The sequence below is a fragment of the Vigna unguiculata genome, chromosome 6 (assembly GCF_004118075.2).
Source record: "Vigna unguiculata cultivar IT97K-499-35 chromosome 6, ASM411807v1, whole genome shotgun sequence".
NCBI lineage: Eukaryota > Viridiplantae > Streptophyta > Magnoliopsida > Fabales > Fabaceae > Vigna > Vigna unguiculata.
In genome coordinates, this window is record NC_040284.1 from 21,018,759 (window position 1) to 21,038,935 (window position 20,177).

The 20,177-nt window shown below is 30.9% G+C and overlaps 2 protein-coding genes across 4 annotated transcripts; one reads left to right on the forward strand and one right to left on the reverse strand.

The window, feature by feature from the left end:
• Positions 1–828: 828 nt before the first annotated feature.
• On the reverse strand, positions 829–7,781 carry LOC114188249 (zinc transporter 6, chloroplastic-like). 2 transcript variants are annotated; one of them, XM_028076821.1, is made up of 4 exons: positions 7,634–7,781; positions 1,973–2,524; positions 1,526–1,891; positions 829–1,236 (listed from the first exon to the last, which is right to left on the reverse strand). In XM_028076821.1, exons 2-4 carry the CDS (start codon positions 2,387–2,389, stop codon positions 922–924), a joined length of 1,098 nt encoding a protein of 365 aa, XP_027932622.1. In that variant the 5' UTR covers positions 2,390–2,524; positions 7,634–7,781; the 3' UTR covers positions 829–921. The 2 variants fall into 2 exon arrangements, with proteins under 2 accessions (XP_027932622.1, XP_027932621.1); XM_028076820.1 differs by lacking the exon at positions 7,634–7,781 and having other exon boundaries at positions 1,973–2,755.
• An 8,248-nt stretch (positions 7,782–16,029) lies between these two features.
• On the forward strand, positions 16,030–18,214 carry LOC114187172. Of its 2 annotated transcripts, none has more exons than XM_028075333.1 (4): positions 16,030–16,152; positions 16,648–16,772; positions 17,219–17,408; positions 17,504–18,214. In XM_028075333.1, the coding sequence occupies exons 2-4, from the start codon at positions 16,740–16,742 to the stop codon at positions 18,043–18,045; spliced, it is 765 nt and encodes a 254-aa protein (XP_027931134.1). In that variant the 5' UTR covers positions 16,030–16,152; positions 16,648–16,739; the 3' UTR covers positions 18,046–18,214. The 2 variants fall into 2 exon arrangements, with proteins under 2 accessions (XP_027931134.1, XP_027931135.1); XM_028075334.1 differs by having other exon boundaries at positions 17,240–17,408.
• Positions 18,215–20,177: the final 1,963 nt, after the last annotated feature.

Here is a 20,177-nt window from a genome sequence, read left to right on the forward strand (position 1 = left end):
TTTGAATCCAAAACTTTAAGATAACATGTTTAATTGTCTTTTTTTTCTTATATACTATTAATCTTACACACCTTTATCAAAGAGATAAGACCTTATTCTACAAATTCCACATATATATATATATATATATATATATATATATATATATATATATATAATGGCTATATCACTAAGTCTTGCTTTTATCACTTTTTTTAGCTACTGTTTCCTGAACCTGCTTTTATGGAAGATACAGTAAAGAACGCAACATATTACTTTATCTAAGATATAGTCATCACGACTCTAAATCCAAAGGTTCCCATCCCAAACTAATTTAAAAAGACACATAGTGGAATCAAGAATCTGTCTTCAAATTTCGAAGAAAGTTTTAAAGAAATAAAAGTGCACAAAGAAAAAGTCGAGTACAATGGAATCACACTTCACAATCCATGATGAAGAGGCATAGCGAAATTTCAAGTGCATTTTTTACTTAAGTTAGTGCGGTCACTTTTTACCTTTACCAATTTATTTTCTCATATCAAGACTAAAGTTATCACCTGATAAATGATCAAGGAATTTTTATTTCTCTTTTCTTTTGGTGTGATGATGAGAAATTTTTCTTTCAACCATAACATGTTTGTAAGATTGAGGACCGTTAAACTTTAAACTATAACTAATTTGAATTCGTTGAAGGGGAACTTTAAAATTTATTATTTGACGGATAAGTTTGTATTTTTTTTTTATCATCTTAAGATAATATCTTAAGCAAATTATTATTAAAGGCTAATTAGTAATAATTAATAACATTAAATAAACATAATTTTAATTGTGTTTGGATGTAGCTAGTAGTGATAAAAAGGGTAGGATTATCTTTATTTTTTGAAGGACAGGCTGAATTAGTATTTCAATTCATTTCTAATAAACTTGACACGGCAAAATGTTTCAGGCCCAAAGTGCCAGAACAGACATTGAAGCAGAGCCAAGAGTTAAAGCAAGAAAAGAGAATTTTTTGAGCCACAAATTGGAGTTCATAAGCTTGTTATGAAAGAAATCAACTGCTATGAGATCAACCAGAGCCATGTAAATTAATATCCCTGAAGAAACTGAACCCAGTAACCCTTCCATGATCAAAGCTTTAGGGTTACTATCATCATAACCAGTCACTGAGAATAACATCATCCCCAAAATTATCCCCACTGGTGTTGTCACTGAGAACATGAAACACATGTACGCAGTTGTTCCAAATCCAAACCCTGCCTGCAATATTAATCAACATCATTCAATGTTGGGTCTATAAGACATAACATATAAAACATAAGACATAACTCTAATTATACGAAGTTAGATAACATTCTTGATCTAAAATCTTAAAATAAGTTTAAGAATCATCTATACTTTTACCAGAACTTAGATTCACATGGATTCCAACATTGAATATTATCAGAATCTTCATTGTGACCGATGATTCAATCCACACCCACTTCATGTCACCACATATGATAGAGTTCAAAAATAAGAAAACAAGTAGGCTGTGTAAATGATTTACCTGAGCAATGCAACCACCGAGACCTAAGCCTTCGAAAATCTGATGAAATGCCAAAGCAGCAACGAGAGGGCGAATGGTGCAAACATTCTGGGACATTCCCATAGTGACTCCGATGATAACAGAGTGAAAGATGATACCTATCTCCAACACCTGCGACACCAGCTTCTGCTTCAACCTCATCAACTCTTCAACCCTATCCGCTTCACCGCCGCCGCCGCCGCCGCCGCCACTTACCAGCTCGATACTCAATGAGCCACCGCCACCCTCCTTCTCCTCCGTGTCCACCGCCGTGTAGTGCGCATGCTCCACGTGAGAGCTGGCAACAGTGTCCACCAGCAGAGCCAGCAGAACCCCACCCAGAGTCACCTTTCAATGGGTCAGTAACAAAGATTGAATAAAAATAGCAACTTTTTCTAAAATTTTTCTCTCTGAGTCAAGCAAAATTACCAGGCCAGCAAAGGGAAAATCCTTCCACGGATGCTGCGATGCCACCTGGCAATCGGAGAGTGCGGCAAACGCGTCCGGCAACACATGAACCAGTGAGGTGGCGAGAATAACACCGGCGGCAAAACATTTGATTACCAAGATAGCTATATCATAGAGAGACTTTCCTTGAAAGTATCGTGCTAGCATGACAGGCATGGACACACCCATCACGCTGGTTACGAAGATTGTGAAGATGGAAATCACTTTCAAATGTGCTGCAGCGGTGCTGTTCCGGCACAGAGCAACCTGAGCCATGTCCGTCACACACTCCGCCATGGAAGAGCTTACAGAGCTTACAGAGCTCACAGAGAGAGATGAAATGATGTTTGAGTTTTGATTTTGTGTGTTTTTGAATTTTGTGAAGAGGTCCCATCCCATGCATTCAGTTGTCCACCAAGGATGTTTTCTATTGGTGGGTGATTCGGTGTGCTGAATCTGAAATCCATAGGTTGAGAGAAGTGCATGCCTTTTATGAACTGTTCAGTGTTCAATCTTCGTCACGCATTGTAAAGGCTACACGTAAAGATGGAGATTATGACAAAAGTTTTGTAGCTTCCTCTGTGGTCATGTTTTTCAATTGGACAAGGAAAAAAAAAAGTTTCTTTCATACCAATTTACAAACATTTAACACTCAACGTAAACGTAAAATAGCCATTAAACTATAAACTTTTGTACTGAAAAAGAAAAGGAGAAGGTGAGAAGCAGTGAAGGATAATGTCTAAAGATACTACCTTTACTGTCTTTCACTCTATTTTTGTTTTGTTTTTTAAATACAAAAGTTTAAAACTATTTTACTTCTATTGTAAATTGTGTAGCTTTTTTTTTGTGTGGCAAAAGTAATTTATTTCTTTTTCGATTGAAACCCCACATTTCTTCATCCATGTACCCTGAACGAGAAAAGATAGCTAAAAAGAGAGAGCAAAAAAGAATGTATATAGATATAATATATGGTGTGAGAGAAAATTTTAAAAAACAATTTAAGATTCGTGGTCATCAATTAGTGGATGTTTTCTTTGCTTTTATGAGACTTTTTTTTTCATTTGTTAATTCAATTTTATATAAAAAAGAATTGGAGAAGGTATTAATTAAATCAGATGAATTTTGTAGAGATGGGACTATAGTAAGGAAAAAGGATCCTTGGAACGTTGTTGGGAGAATAATATAAATTTTAGTGTTATTTAAAAAAATTTATTTGATAGTGTTATTTGTTTTCTAATATTTAGTTCTCGTTATGCGTGATAACTTGTTTCTCCAACACAAGCAATAATAAAATTGTAATGAATTTGTTCTTGTACAGAGAGTTAAGTGATCTCAAGAATTTTTTTTCATTGACTTATGTTCTTCATGACTTGTGTCTGGATTGCTCCCTTAATTATACTTTCGGAGAGTAGGTACCTGCAAACACTCTAATGTTCAAGTTAGGAATTTTTTGTTAAGATATCTAAGAGATGAGTAAACTCAGAAAAGCATACATTTTGTAAATACAGACCCTTACTTCTTATTTCCTACCCCTAATCCTAACTTTATTACCTTTCATAAACATTAATAGTTATTCATCAATGTCGCATCGCAACTATCGATGTTGTTGAGGACCTGGTTACATTTTCTCACTCAACTTGGAATTACCACTACTAGTACGTGTGTACACTACCCGTACTGGACTAGAACACCTATACCTCCTGCCTGGACCAAGATATACTCGACCTTCTCCTTTGCCTAGTTGGACCGATATATACACAATCATTAATCATGACCATCTCGACCCTCTCCTCTCAACCACTCATTCTCCTTGCGGATGGGAATGGATCGAGATATACTCAGCCCCCTATGCTCCCATATTCCCAGCCTCACAACTCCTCTATACACCAGCTCCTCTATACATCAGTCCCCCTACACCAACTCCTTTGTACATCAGTCTCTTGTACCAACTCTTTTGTATACCAGCTCCTCTGTAGCCCCTCTGTACACTAGCTCCTTTGTACACCAGCCTCTCTATACATCAGTCCCTTTACATCAACTTCTCTATACACCAGCTCCTCTGTATACTAAGGAAGTTCATCTTTCTAGTCTAAAAGATTGTAAAAATCATTGGCATGGGCGTTTCTTATTAACAAAAGGGGATAAGCCCCCTCACGCACTTGGATTTGTGTAAGAAACTTGATTAGGCTTTGAAGCATTTGAGTCAATGGAAGGCAATTCTCTTGATAAAGAATTCTATGAATTTTCTTTCTCTTCATTGGAGGATATGAAAAGGGTTTTGGCTATTGGAACTTGGAACTTATCTCGTGGTATTGTTCGTATTTTTGCATGGATAAAGGATTTCATGCTTGCTTCTATGAAACTCACAAAAACTCAATGTTGGGTTCGTATCAATGGCCTTACATTAGAGTATTGGCAACCAAAATTGATTTTTTCCATAGCATGTGGTATTGAACACTTTTATCTTTGGATGATTACACCATGAATAAGTCTCGTGGTTTCTTTGCCCATGTTTTAGTTGATATTGATTTTTTATTTGATCTACCTAATCAAATTATGGTGGAAAGGCTAAGATTTGCATTCATTATTGATGTGGAGTGTAAAATATTGCCATTATATTATTCTAACTGTAAAATGATTGGTCATGACCTATCTAATTGTAGAAAATTGTACCACAATGCCAACACCAATGTTGTTGGGGGAAAACAGTTGGTACTGGTGAAAAGATCCAGCAACTTTATTGTTCTAAGGTCGTTAGTGTTCTGGATGGTCTACAAGACTCAGATCTTGTGTTGGAGGAGCTTATGGTGAAATTTAAGAAGCCTTTGGTGCAATATGTGGTTCAACAACCTTCTAATGAGATTTAACAACCTGCTAATGACATTCAACAACCTACTAATGAGATACATAAACCTATTCCATGGTGCAACTTGTTGCTATGATGCACTCTGCTATTATGGTAAAGCCTGCTATGAAGCATGTTGTGGTACAACTTGATGTGGTTCAACCTGGTGTGGTGCAACCTGTTCAGCCTACAGTCCAGCTTGCGACACCATGTTCACCTTCTCACTTGGTGGTTAATCCTGATAGTTTTGTGTTGAGGATGAGTCTTCTCTTGTGCATAATCTTGGTACTACTACTGGTCAGGTGCTAGTGGACTCGTATTCCTTAGTTGGTATGCCTTCTCTAGAGGATGTTATTGCTATTGAAAATAATTCTCTAAACTTACGATAAATGGATTCTCGCAATAGAAATTCTCAGAGAGTCCTTAATCCTTTTACATATGAGGAAGCTCGGTTGCGGAAGAATTGAAATTAGCTTTTAATTTGGCTAATATGGTGGAAAAGGGGAAGATTCTACTATTATAAAAGATTATGTGCCACTTAAAACTACTAAGAAACCAAGCAGAGGAAGACTTCCAAAGAAATCTAACGTTAAGTCCTCAAAAGTAGGGAATTCTAAAAAATTATCATGAATTTTAGAGGTCTTTTTTGGAATTTGAGGGATTTGGCTAATGATAAAACTCTTAATATGCTACAAAATTTGATTGTTGAGCACTAATCGAATTTTCTTTTCTTAGCTAAACAAATGGCTTCTTTTAGTTCTTCTATGTTATTTGTTTTATAATTTGAACTTTAAGTTGTTGGTTGTCTTTGATTCTTCTACCAAGGTTATTAGTTATGGTTCTTGGGTAGAAGTGACTTCATGTTTGATATTATTGATATCACTAGTGAATTTAATTCATTTGTTGTCATGGTCAATGATGTTAAGTTACAAGTTACAGGTGTTTATGGTGCAATTACTTACATTGCTCATCACTTTTAATGGTCTTCTCTTATTAATATTCATGATTCTTAGTGTATCCTTGGTGATTTTAATGATGTTCTTTGTGTTGAGGATGTGAAAGGTGGTGGTGCCCCTAGTCCAATTTCTTATGTTGAGTTTTCAGTTTGGATAAACTCTAATGAGCTTGTTGTGATTCCATTTTCTATATCTTATTACACTTGGTCAAACTTACAAATAGGTATGCATCATATTGATAGAAGACTTGATAGAATATTTTGTAATTTTTCTTATCTTGAGAATTGGTCTTCTTGTTGTGTTAATATTTTACCTCGAAATTACTCAGATCATCATCTCTTGCTACTTTTTTCTTCTTATTTGGTTGGGGTTTCCAAACCATCCTCTTCTAAAGATGTGGAAGTCTCATATGGATTGGTGTTCCTTCATCAATAGCTCTTGGAATGCTCCTACTTCTAGCATCCTATGTTGATTTTACAAAGGAAATTGAAACGTCTTAGTTTCTTTGAAAGAATGGAATAAAATTGTTTATGGAAACATACATAATTTGTGGTGGATAATCAAGGTCTTCTTTCTAATATTCAACAACATATTTTAAATGTTTTTCCATCTGATTTGGATGCTTTGCTAATAAGGTCAAGATAAAAGATGATTTAATTTTTTTTATGAATTGTCGAGCCTTATTGGAATGAAAAAGTTAAAATGAATTGGTTTATAGACAGGGATAAGTATACTTCAATTTTTTCATGTTGTGGTTTGCATAAGGCATAAGGCATAAAGCAAAGGGTGAAATGACAAATAGTAAAAAGAATTTAGCCAGTAAAGTAAAATTTTTAATTATTAAGTAAGTCCAAAAGTTAACATGATAATTAACAATTTTTAATATTATTATAAAATTTTAATTTATAATTTTGATTTAAAATAAAAATATATATATCTATATGTGAAAATGTGGAATGACAAATAGTAAAACTATTGTGAAAATAAAAATTCGAACAAGAGTTAATATAACAGAAGTCCAACCCAAATGGAAGTGAGGTATGGGTACGAAAGTGAATTGTGAAGTGCAAGACATGGCCTGATCCATTAACTAATGAAGCATAGGTGCACAAAGAGCGTGCGGCAGTGCGACAATTAAAGTGAGGTGTGCAGGAAATGCTACAATCAAATCTCGTACATATAATAAAGCCCAATAAGTAGAGGTGTGTAAAATGAACAAGCAGCCCAATTCAAATAATAGGAGGTGCAGGGAATAAATTCGGGTGCTGGGAAAAACTGGAACGGGATAGGCCCATCCTAAAGTTTTGATTATTTTTTGATTATTTTTCTTTTATTATTTTTTTTATGTCTAAAATGCTTCTAATGAAAACCAGAATCTTCTTCATTCTCAAGTCATCGTCACCAGCCATGGATGATCGGACATGCCGCTGGCATTGTTGCCGGCAAAAATTTCTTTATTCGCGCGTTCTCTCTTCTCCATTCCAAACCCGCGACACCATCATCGTACAATCGCTGCAGCATGAAATCTTGCCGGCGTTCGGTGGCGTCGCCGGAAATATTGCCGGAAATAACTAATTTTACATTTTCTATTCTCTACTCTAATCTCTCTGTTCTGTATTCTATTTGCTCTATGATTTCTGGAAGAAGATATGAATTCAAAGCAACTAGAAGGTTTAAAACTACATAGCAATAGGAATCAAGCAATCTAATGATCAAATTGAAACAACGAATCAGCAACGAACGAATAAGTGATGTAAGATATCAGCAACAAGCGTATCATTCGATCAAAACAAGAATTTAAACAAAACAAGCGTAAAATCTATAGAAAAGGTAACGAGTCACCTCCGAAGCGAGATTATTCTTCTTTTCTTTTGATTTCTACTTCTTGGACTTCCAGATTCTCCTCAGATCAACCACTGTTCTTCTCTGTTTTCCGATTTTTCTCTGACCTCCAAACTTTCATTTTGATTTTCAAATTCCAGAATTCTTTAATTTTATTCCCCCAAAAAAATCTTCTACTCTATTTAGCTCATCCGTTTATGTAAGAGTAGAACCTTTGCATTTTTACCGCTTGGTGTCATTTTAACTGGACAAGACTTTTTTTAAAATAATCTAATAAAGTAAAACATTACCCCCAAGATGGCTCTAAAAGTAAAAAAAAAAAAATATATATATATATATATATATATATATATATATATATATATATATATATATATATATATACTGAGATAGAAAATGTTTCGTAATTGTTCAAATAACATAAACGTGAATTGAGAGTATTATGGTTTACTAGCTCATTAAAATTTTAAATCTTCAGACTTTTTATTTAATTTCTAAAAATAAAAAATAAAAAATTCTGATTTTCTCTCTTTTATTTTTTATTTTTAATTTTCTAATCTTCAAAATTTTTATTTTGTGATAATTAAATTTTCAATATTTTTTTTGTTTTCTATTATTTTATTATTTTTCATTTTTTGATATAATTGTTATTATTCATATTCTTTATTTTTATTATCCTTTTTCTTTAAAAAACTATTTCAATGTTTATTATTTCTTTTTAACTTAAAAGTAAATTTTAAGTGATCCGAACAAAATTGGATTTTTTTGACTCGATCCAAATATGATCGAAGATTTTATTTTGTCTTTTTATAATAATTTTATATTGCTTTAACTACTTTTGATGTTTCTATTACTTCTATACAGTATTTTGTTAGGATGAAGATAATTTTTTGCTTAAATACCCTGATCTTGATGAGGTGATGCATGCAGTTTTTCTCTTAATGGTGATAGTGGCTATGGCTCAAATGACTTTGGTGGATGTTTTTATCACTCTTTTTGGAATATTGCTTGTGTTGATATTTGTAAAATTGTCCAACAATTCTTTCAAAAGGGTTATATCTTCCTTGGTATGCATTTGAATATTGTTTTTCTTATTCCTAAAGTTAATGCAACAGATCGTATAACTGATTCTTGTCCTATATCAATGGCTAATTTTCTTTTCAAAATCATTACAAAAATTTTAGTTGATAAGCTTATGGTGATTACTAGTAGGATTATCTCCCTTAGTCAAAATGATTTCATTAAAGGGAGGAGTGTTAAAGATTGTATTTGTATTACTTTTGAGGCTAATGTTTTATCTAAAAAGGTTAACGATGGTAATATAGCGATCAAGATTGATATAATCAAGGCTTTTGATACCATCAATTGACATTTCTTAATTCAAGTGTTGCACAGTTTTGGTTTTCATGAAGGCTTTTTGAAGTGGATTGTTCAAATCTTGTAATTTGTTCATCTTCGTATCCAGGTTAATGGTAGTTTGGTTGGTTACTTCACTTGTGATAGAGGGGTTAGATAGGGAGATCCCCTCTCTCCTTTGTTATTTTGTTTTGTTTAGGTGATTTTGAGTAGGGGCACCTTAGATCTTATTTCTAAAAAGCTTATGCTTCCAATGGTTGGTCTTCGGGGGATACAATTTCCTTCTCATACTTTCTATGTTGATAATATATTTATTTTCTTTAGAAGAGATACTACTACCCTACAACATTTGAAATCTTTCTTGCATGAATATTGTATTTCTTCGGGTCAATGGGTGAGTCTTGTTAAAAATCTCGTTTATATCGTTGATGTTTCTACTTGTCATCTCAAAAGACTTCTCTCTTATAATCAAGGATATCTTCATTTTACGTACTTGGGTGTGTCAATTTTTGTTGGAGCTCCTAAGGCACAATTTTTTCAACCTTTGGTTAATAAGATTTGTAAGAAACTTGCTTATTGGAAAGGGAAGTGTGTTGATGGGGAAAATTGATTTGGTTGGATGAGATACCACCAACTAAAATTTTGGTTCTTTTGAAGTTGTTGTCTGGTCGTTTACATATTTATTTGGAGGTTAAGAAAAATAGTGGTTTTATGCTCTATGTGTTCATTGTGTGGTAATAATGTTGAATTTTTCTCTAATTTGTTCTTTCATTACTCTATTATTATACGGTTGTGGGCATAATGATTGTTGAGAAAGTTTTTCAGAATTTGCAATTTTCTTTTTTGGATTTGGTTCTGCAGTTTATAAAGTTTCCTTGTAGTCATTTATTTAAAGTGATTGTCACTACTACAATTTTTAGGATGATTTGGAGGCTGAGAAATCATAGTAGATTTCAATATTAAATTGTGATTCCTTCTACTTATTTTAAATTAAGGAATTAGAGCATATGACTCGAAATAAATATAAGAAACATATCAGTAATATTGTCTTTGGTTTTTTTGTGCTAAAAATTTTTAATATTTAAACTAGGGAAAGATATGTTGTTTCATTTATGGAAGTAGTATGGCAAGTTACATCTTCCAATTGGCCTTAGGTGAATATTAATGGTGCAGTTAGAGGTTGTTTTGGCCTAGCTTCATGTGATGGCTTTTAAAGGCTTTGGTTGAAGAGTGGTTCTTCTTTAGTATGTCATTATTTTTTTGATCAACAAGTGGTTTCTTTGAGTCATAGAAGAAAATGGTGTGCTTGCAATTTTGTAAGCATATGCAGTTCAAAATTGTTTATGTTTGTTGTGAAGGAAATCATTGTGCCAATAAGTTACTTAATCTAGCTTTGATTCATAGAGATCAACATAAGTAGTTTAATGTTTTACCTCCATGTACTTATTTAAATTCTTTGTCTATGTTTTGTAAAATTTAATTCTTATCATGAGTTTGGTGTGATTCCCCTATGTTTTTTATTCTTTTTAATTATTTTTTCTTTTTAATAAATTTTCATGTAATAGCAAATTATTGATGAGCTTTGGGGTGTTAACACAACTGAGATGTTAAAGTTTAGTGATACTCAAAATGACCTTATTTGGAGGATAGAAAAGATAAATGATCATATAGGTGAAAAGTAAAATAGATTTTAATAAAAAAAGAGATAAAGAATATATATAAATAAAAATATTTAAAAATAAAATAAAAGTAAAATGAATTCTATGACTTAAAAATGTTTTCATTTCCAAATAATTTCAATTACTTCCAATTACTGTTTCCTCTAATTTATTACAAATCAATTTGATCAAAACTATTTTGACATATTTGTCAAAAATGGAGTATAACTTAGTTTAGGATATTTGAGACGTAAAAATTTAACTAGTGTTTAAATTATGGGCAAGTTCAATCAAAATCATTAAACATAAACACATATAAAACAAAAAAACAAACATCGTCGGATTCAATCTGAATATTACGCAAGATTATGTTAGCTATTTTTAAAAAGGTTCATAACTCCATAATAAAATGCGAAATACTTGTCTAAAACTCAAAACATAGAATCAGTAACTAATTAATCAGCGAGCACAGCACACATAACTACTGAATATCTCTAACTTTAAGGTGTTATACAAAAAGACTTCACTGCAATGGTTCCACAACCACCTGCAAAGATAGACAAACAAGATCAAATGAATATTTCAAACGTTAACTAGTTTGAAATAGAAAATACCAGGCTTATCAAATGTAATGATTAAAGATAACACATTATAATTTTTTTTCTTTGCTGAAAAAATAAAACTATATACCAAATAATCACTACATACACATAAACAAACAATTATTAATATTAAAGTCAAAAGCATTCTCACCTTAACTTTATGATGGCCTCATTCAAAAATAATCACAACAGGTATCTTCAGAGTAGCTGAAATCAGATTCATAATCATTCCAACAGTCATCATAGCCATATTCATCGTCACTCAAGAAGCCATGGAAACCATAACTGTATCCATAGTCATCGCCAATGCTTCCACCACGGCGGCATTCACTGCTACAATAGCCACCAAGATCAGATTCAAAATCATCTTCACTGTAGTCACTGGTGCCGCCCAAATCAGATCCAGATTCATCTTCAAAGCTATCTTCCCCAATAATGCCACTGGAGCCACCGTAATGAGATTCATACTCACTCTCACTGATATGGTCACTGTTATTCAAAGTGAAACCACTATATTCACTGCTATCAGAGCCATCAAAATCAGATCCAAAGTCATCTTTATAGTCATCTTCACCGTAGCCATAGGTATCATCAAAGTCATCTTCATAGTCATCTTCAAAGTCATCTTCAAAGTCATGTTCATAGCTATCTTCCCCGCTGTTGCCATCGGAACCACCGTAATGAGATTCATAGTCATCTTCACTGTGGTGGTTCTCTGCCATTTTCTGAGAGTCTTTTTACCGAGTTTATTAATGTCGATGCAAATATGGCAAGAAAGCAACTTCCAAGAAATCATAGATATATATATTATCACTAAGAAAATCATCGATTAAGCATTTTTTGTTTGAAAACCTATATTGATGCAGTTTCTAAAACATATAAACCTGAAACTAATACCAAGCCCCATCATGTACCTATCATGGCTTTTTGACCCGCCACAACCGTGGTTGCAGCCATCAACTCTATTTATCTCTTGTTTCTTGCAATGTTCTTGAGAAATTTGCAGACACAGTTTAGAACTATATATGTATTAATTCCCTACTTTATCATCAATCAAGAAATGGATATAGAAGATTAAAAGAATGATTTTCTTTAGTACAAGGGGATGTACGCACCTTTTACGCCGGCGAAGAGAAACTTGTCTTCAAAGGGAACAACGCATTCAAGGTAAATCAAGAGTCGTGAAATGAATGGAGAATTTGAAAAGACCAGGTGCCACCTTAGTTCATAATTATTTTTTTTAGGGTTTTTCTATTTATTGTAGGAAGTGTATTTATATAGAGTTTATTTTTTAAAATGCATTAGTTTATCTTTGTCTTTCTCTTTTTACGTTGTTTTTCTTCTTTGTGTGTGCTTTCTTTTCTACAATAATCAAATATTAATATGTGAATAGGAGTAGGAACAAATGGTGGTACTAACACGAGGAAAGATTACTCAAAATTTATAATGGTAAAAACCTTATGTGATGATGTATATTATAATTTTTGAAAAATGTATCATTTATGTTTTAAAGCACTGCAATTACAATTATAGATAATATGTGAATTTTATTTGTCTCCAAGTAATGCTCTAAGAGTACATATTACTATAACTTTTAGGTGTTACACTTATTTTTCGTTCTCAATTTGTTTTATTTGTTTTGTATTGGACTAATGTTTAATTATTTAAAATTAATTTTATGAATATATAAATATATATAATTTAGACAGGGAATTTTAAAATAAAAATTTAAATATTTTGAATTTTATGATAATAATTCAATTACTTAAAATAAACAAATTTATAATCCTATAAAAAAATGAAATTCTATGTATTTTTAATAAAGTCACGTGTTTTTTTATTTTTAATATTTTCTTTCAGTTCAGTTTTGACTTTATAGTCGGGGTTTCTATGACATAACTAGTTTCAGATAACTATTTATTTATTTATGTTAATTAAAAGATTTTTTTTATTAATTTTGGATAAGAGATGTTTTTTATTTAAATGTTAGGATTAATTTTGTTATATAAAGCATGGCATTTCGGGTTTGATATTTATAGTTTTCTCAATCAAAATGAGAATACTATTTTCTGTAGATGTAAATTAATATTTCTTATTCACATATCATGGTTATTACTTTGTGTTGATTATAACAATTAGTTGTTCTCATCAATATAAATGTTATTTTTTTAATAAATTGTTATAATTATTTTTTGAATATGTTAAATTAAAAAAGTTTTTGTTTTTACCACATAAAATAGTCCTACATCACTTAAAGATTGAAGTCTAAAATGATTTAAATATCCTTCATTCATCTACCTTTCCAAGTATCTTCTAAGAATAGAATTGTAATTATAATTAAAAAGGAAAAATCTTCACAAACATATGTCATGAAATTTTTTTGTTAAAAAAAAAACAACAAAAGAATAATTATTATTAGTATTTTTGAATTATCAACTATTGTTTGATATTTAATAACTTTTTTTGTTTTTGGTGATAATCGAAATATTTTATCTAAATGAAAAAAAATAGTAAACTTAAAATGATTGCATTTAAAGAAAATATTTATAAAGTAAAATAATTTAAAATAAAATAAATTCAAATTTAATGTTTAAATTTCTAAAAGATATTATCAAATTTTCCGTTAAACGAAGGTGAGAAATATAATGTAAAGAATTCAATGGCTTAAATATCAAAATTTGTATATGGTCAACTAGTAAAAAATTACCCTTCTATAAGTTTCAAAATTTTTAAAAATTTAACCATCTTATTTGTGTTTGATGATTACTTATCACACAGTAGTAAAGAATTATTTACATTAAGTCACTTTCTTCTCGTATAAAGAACAACATACTTTTTCATAGAAGTGTCAGAAGGAATAACTCGGTTCGACTCGACTCGATTCATTACGGGTTTTTTTTTTTATCAACAATAAAAAATATGAATTGAAAATAGGGACAATAGGGTTGCCCCAACCCTTATACAGAAAAAAAAAAGAAAAAAAAAATATGCTAGCAAATACACCAACAGACAAAACAAAGGGCAAAGGTTCACATTCAACAACAAATTAACAACCGCAAACCCTTTTGATAGGTTAATGATTTAGTGAGTCAATCCAACCTGACTCACTTTTTTAGCGAGTCAAAAAAATTTGAATTCGGTCCGGCCACCATGGATTGGCAAGTTAAACGGGTTGGCTCACGGGTTCACTTGATTAAAAAAAGTACAATTTTTTTATTTTTTGTTTCCGTCAAAACTAAATTGTAATTAAAATTTAAATAAACTTTAATACAATCCAAATACAAACCAAAATAAAAAAATATAAATTATTTATGTGTTAGATAAAAAAACGCAAATGTAAAGCCCAACTTAATAAAAAATAAATAAAAAAAAGCACTTGTGTGACCCTTTTATCTGTGGGTTGGTGAGCCAACCTGGCTCACCACGGGTTCGACCCGGATGAACTCAATTCTAGATGAGTCAGGTCAAAAATAAACTTGTATTGAAATTTTTTAAAAAATTTTAACCCAATCCAACCCGAACCTATAGTGAATAGATTGAATGAATAGATTGAATCGCACATTCTGACCCATTTTGACATATTACTGGTCAGGATTTAAATATAAGTCAAACTAACAATTGTTTAATTAATTAAAATTTACATAATACTATTTTATTCCGGAAATCATTTTTCAAGGTTATCTTTCATTGAAATTTGAGATAAAGTGTAACAGAATTATTGGAAATAAGATCTTGATTGATGAAAAGGTATATTTTAGAAAGATATATAATTCATTATAAAAGTTACTAAAGTTTTATTAATAATATTTTTATCTAATTTAGTCGATATGTGTCCAGGATGAAGATAAATTTTTCAAGAGTCGAACTGTATCTTATCTTTCCTTGAAAAAATGATGATAAGACTGTACGTTGAAAGATTGTAAGACTGATTTATATATTTATTGAGACATGAATAAACAGATCCATTAAACATATTTTATTACTTGAAAACAATTAATTATTATATTATAAAATATTATTTCTAAATATCTTTAAAATAATAAGATTTCATAATAATGGATTCAATCATTACATTCAATTTTTATCCTATTTTTTTCTCTATTATCTCATTCATTTTTATATTCAGATTTAATACATATCCCCTTAAACTTTTATTGACTATCTTTCTAATTAGACTTGAATCAAATTCAATAAAAACAAACAATTTTATTATATATATATATATATATATATATATATATATATATATTAATTATGTTACATATTTTTATATTTTATTTTTATTGTTTCATCTAAATGAATACGTCTTTGTCCATTTTCTTATATTGTTATCTTTAAACAAAATTATTTATTTAAACGAGTCTCTCCGTAACCACTGTAACGACTTTTAGAGAGAAAAATAAGAAAATAAAATAACTTCTGCACAAATTAGAAATTAAAAAACTCCACAAATTAGAAATTAAAAAAATTAAAGAAATTATATGAAACAAATTCTACAAATGAACTTATACAATAAACCTCGATTTTAACTTAAATGATTTTTTTTTTCTTCAATAAAGACCTGAAAGAGATGCTTGTTAAAAATGACTCTCTTTAAATATTTTTTTATAGCAACTTTTGTCTAACATTTATCTATGTAAAAAATCATTTTATAAATAATAATAATAATAATAATAATAATAATGTATAATTAATAAATCAGTTTCATTTTTAATTTTTTATTTGTTAGAATTTTTAACTTGATTTTCTGGGTTTAAGCACGGTGAAAACTTAGTTTATCATGCAAACAAACGACACCGTATCCCTTCTCCTTTCAGTGCATTTATAGGTGAATTCTTACCCTTTCAGTTCATTCAATCAAAGAAGCTTAAATTCTCTTTGGCGCTTGCTCCTTTTCTCTCTGGTGATCTATACTCCGTCTTGCTCACAGTTTTTTATTTTTTTCTTGCAATGTTACTCTAATTGCTTTCCCTCTATTGTATATTCTTTTAGTTAATACTAGTTACTGTTCTTGTTCTTCTGTTTCTGGGCGTTTCTTCGAACAGCGAAGTTTCCACGGATACCCAAATTGTTTTTCCTTCTGTGTGATTATTCTAAACCCCAATTGCTTAAAGTTTTATTTTTAATATTGAATACTTTCTTTATGTTGGAGTTTAATTCTTTAATGTTGAATACTTTCTTTATGTTGGAGTTTTATTCTTGGGTGTAAAGATCTCAGAAATGGGAATTTTTCTTGAACTTGAAAGATTTTTTGCTAATGTCATTTTTCTGGTTCTTTATGCTTGAACTTTGAAAGAATTAATATCTGTTTATGTTCTTGCTTTTATTTTTTATATAATTCTGATTCTTTCTTAAGTGCAGGCTTGTAATTATATTTTTTTTTTTTTGTGATTTTCAGGATAAGCATTCCTAGTTGTTGTTCTTTTTTCTCGGCTGATCAAAGTCATTTTTTCTGTTTTCTGGTGGAATAAGCTTCTTGAAGTTTGAACTATGGCGCTTCTTGGAACCACCTTACTCTTCAATGTAAATTGCCTATTTTCTTTGAATCCAAAAGCTGACATATTTCATTTGACTGAATTGAGAAGAGTCTGCTTCAGTTCTTGGCAAATTTCTATGAGAGCATTTGTGTGTTGATCAATGTTATATTAGATAAGAAGTCCGATATTGAATCTTGATTTAATTTAACTATTTGACACAGAATTTTGGAAAATAAAATTAGGCTTTCTCATTGACCGCATGCTATCTTGGATTGATTTCTGATTCTGTTAGAAGCTATGATATATTAGGTTTGTATGTGCTTATATTTTCCATTGCATTGTTGTAAATAAGATAGACCGTGAATTAGCTGACAGAAATCGACTTTATGGATTGATTAGGGGTGAGGATGAAGTTATAACTTTCCTTTAAACAATTCTGTATTTCTTTAGTAAATTGCAACACAGTTCATTGATTTTATCTTTTGAATGAAGGGACTTTCTTCTACTATCAAGGAGTTTAATGTCTTGCCACATTCATTCATCAATAGCTTTCAGAAGGTGCATCATGTTTCTTTGCCTTCCTGCACTCCAAACAAGTTAGTTCTGAGCAGAAGTTTTGGAAGAGGAGACCAAATATGTCTTTTACATGGTCAATCTCTCAAGTTGCAAATGGGAAGATTCAGTAAGTAACTTTACTTAAAACTTTATAATTCACATTGAGATATTTTGCCAAATTTAGCAATTTCCTTGTCTAAAACTGCCTTTGGATTCTATCAGTGGGAACACTGAGAGTAAAAAGAGAAGACTCAGAGAGCAAATTGAATTGCGAGAACGTTGCATTGGATGAAGAGGAATTGGAGGAGGAGCTAGAGAACGCCATAGCTGCAGAGAATTATGCAAGAGCAGCACAAATAAGGGATACGCTGAAAAACCTTCAGAAAGGTAGCAAGACAGCGATATTTGGTGCAAACAGACGGTTTTATGAGTCATTCAGGAATGGTGACCTTGCAGCTATGCAAGGCATCTGGGCGAAAAGGAAAGATGTATGCTGTGTCCATCCTGGTTTGAAGGGGATAACTGGTTATGATGATATCATTGAGAGCTGGAATTTTATATGGGCTAACTACGAGTTTCCACTAGAAGTTAAGCTAGAAGACATTAAGATTCACGTTAAAGGGGATATAGGATATGTTACTTGCGTGGAATTTGTGAAGACAAAAGGAGGCAGATGGGGAGGACAATTTGTGACAAATGTGTTTGAGAAGATTCGTGGAAAGTGGTTTATTTGTATCCATCATGCTTCCCCAATAGACGTATGAACACATCAGAGTTTGTAATATAGATAGGAACTTCACCCTTAGTTGCTCTTTCTATGTTTGTATCCATTTTTGTATCCAAAGATTCTGCGGGTGTAGCATTACAACATACACATAATCTGTAGAAGATGTGATGAGGATTACAGAATAAAATCAATTTCTTTTTGTAGAATTTTTTTCTCTATTAGTTCCTTTGAAATCTAACTTTTTAAATTTCTGCAGAAGTTAATTTAGTGTCTGAAAAATATCAGGTTGCTAATGGGATGCTGTTGATGAGATATGTGAAAATTTTAGTTGTTCAGATGTTGTTGACGACTTAGACAAAAAAAAAACTATTTACTTATTTTGGGGTTAGAGGAATATATAATGCAGGGGGTGTGTGCGTATTGTATTAGAGGATAAAAGGAAAGATGACTGCTAAAAAGGTCAAATTACACTAACAAAGATACAAGTAGCAAGTCTTCTTCCAAGTGAAAAAAAAAAAGACACCGATTTGAGATAATCACATAAAAGTAACAACAAAATCACATGAAAGTTTTGTCCTTCATCCGTGCTCTCTAAATTTGTCACCCTCATTACTCGTGCTTATGTTCTTCTCATAGCTCTTACGCCTGTGATTCTCATGGCTCTTCTGACCTTTGTGATGCTCAAGGATGTTACCCTTGTGATCCTCAAGGTGCAATCATCCCACCATGTACGCGCCTTCATGTTCATCAATAACATTAGTTAAACAATGCCACAACAAAGGTGAGAAGTGAGTGAATGTGAAAACTAAGAAGTAACAAATGTATTGCTACTTAAGCTAGATTGTTGGGTTAGAAATAGAAGATAAAAGCTAAATGAAAGGACAGAATAAGCTTATCAAAAATATATAAAATAATATAATATATATTGGTTGAGCATTAATATATATATATATATATATGGCTAATTCTTAATATAAAATATAATCAGCTAATTAAGGCTTCCAAGATCCTCTGTTTTTTTGTCTCTTTCATTGGTTTTTCTTTGTTAAGCCTTTCTCATTTTATATGTTCCCTTTTGGGCCTGTCTCAGTGTCTCATTTTCATTCCAAATGGGCTATTTCTTTAAGCACTCTTATAGTTTCTTCTTCCACATTCAGAGGTGCAGTAAAAGTCCATATTGTTGATAGGTCAGAAATTTTAGATTCAATAATATACAAAAACATTTTAGAATTTACAGTTTTAAAATAGAAAGTATATTTTAAATTACATAATCTGTAAATATATTTAGTATACAATCCAAAATGTATTTCTAAATTTAAAAATGTATTATAGATTGTATAATCTGAAAATACACTTTAGATTATATATTGTAAGATATATTCTGAGATATTGTAATATAAAAATAAATTATGAATTATATAACCTATGATACTTTTTCAGATTAGGTACTCAGAAAATGTATTTCAAATTATATAATCTAAAATACGTTTTCGAATTATATAATATGGACATGCATTTGTAATTCTACGATTTATAATGTGTTTTTACAGTAGCTCATTTATAATATATTTGTTAACATGAAAATGTTTTTCCTATTACCTAATCCATAAACTAAACTTATTTTTAGTTTTAAAAATGTGTTTTGAATTGGGTATATACCATTTTTTTATTGTGTAGTCCAAAATATATTTGTAAATTTTGGATATAGTAGAATCCATAATATGTTTTCAAATTTACGCAATCCAAAAATATAACCTATGCACAATTTAGTCTTTTCCAACACCTTGTAGAGGTTCACGATGAAACTGGTTGGAGGAAGAAAGAATTTTCCAAGTGCTTTATGAACCAATGTAAACAATGTTGGACCCTAAAGTAGAAAAGACTGAAATAAAATATATATATATATATATATATATATATATATATATATATATATATACACAAAAGAATATTGTTCAATCGGGATACTGAAATACAAAAAATATACAATTTTTTTATTAGTTAACACTATGATTAAATTTTTCTCTCATCACATCCCTTAAAACAAATTTTGGTGAGGTATTATTATGGTTGGTATTGATTGGCATCAAAGCCATGAAATGTCTTTGAACAGAAGCAGGAATTAAAGTGCATGACATAATAATTGTTTGCGAAAACTAAAAACAGCAA

What these genes read in the sequence shown, in the direction of transcription:
- LOC114188249 (XM_028076821.1), bottom strand. Translation starts at nt 2,389, where the DNA reads ATGGGATGGGACCTCTTCACAAAATTCAAAAACACACAAAATCAAAAC. An exon ending in ATTTTCCCTTTGCTGGCCTG is followed by an intron (nt 1,892 to 1,972) that starts GTAATTTTGCTT and finishes ACCCATTGAAAG; the next exon opens with GTGACTCTGGGTGGGGTTCT. An exon ending in TCGGTGGTTGCATTGCTCAG is followed by an intron (nt 1,237 to 1,525) that starts GTAAATCATTTA and finishes TTAATATTGCAG; the next exon opens with GCAGGGTTTGGATTTGGAAC.
- LOC114187172 (XM_028075333.1), top strand. Translation starts at nt 16,740, where the DNA reads ATGGCGCTTCTTGGAACCACCTTACTCTTCAAT. An exon ending in GAACCACCTTACTCTTCAAT is followed by an intron (nt 16,773 to 17,218) that starts GTAAATTGCCTA and finishes TTTTGAATGAAG; the next exon opens with GGACTTTCTTCTACTATCAA. An exon ending in GTTGCAAATGGGAAGATTCA is followed by an intron (nt 17,409 to 17,503) that starts GTAAGTAACTTT and finishes GGATTCTATCAG; the next exon opens with TGGGAACACTGAGAGTAAAA.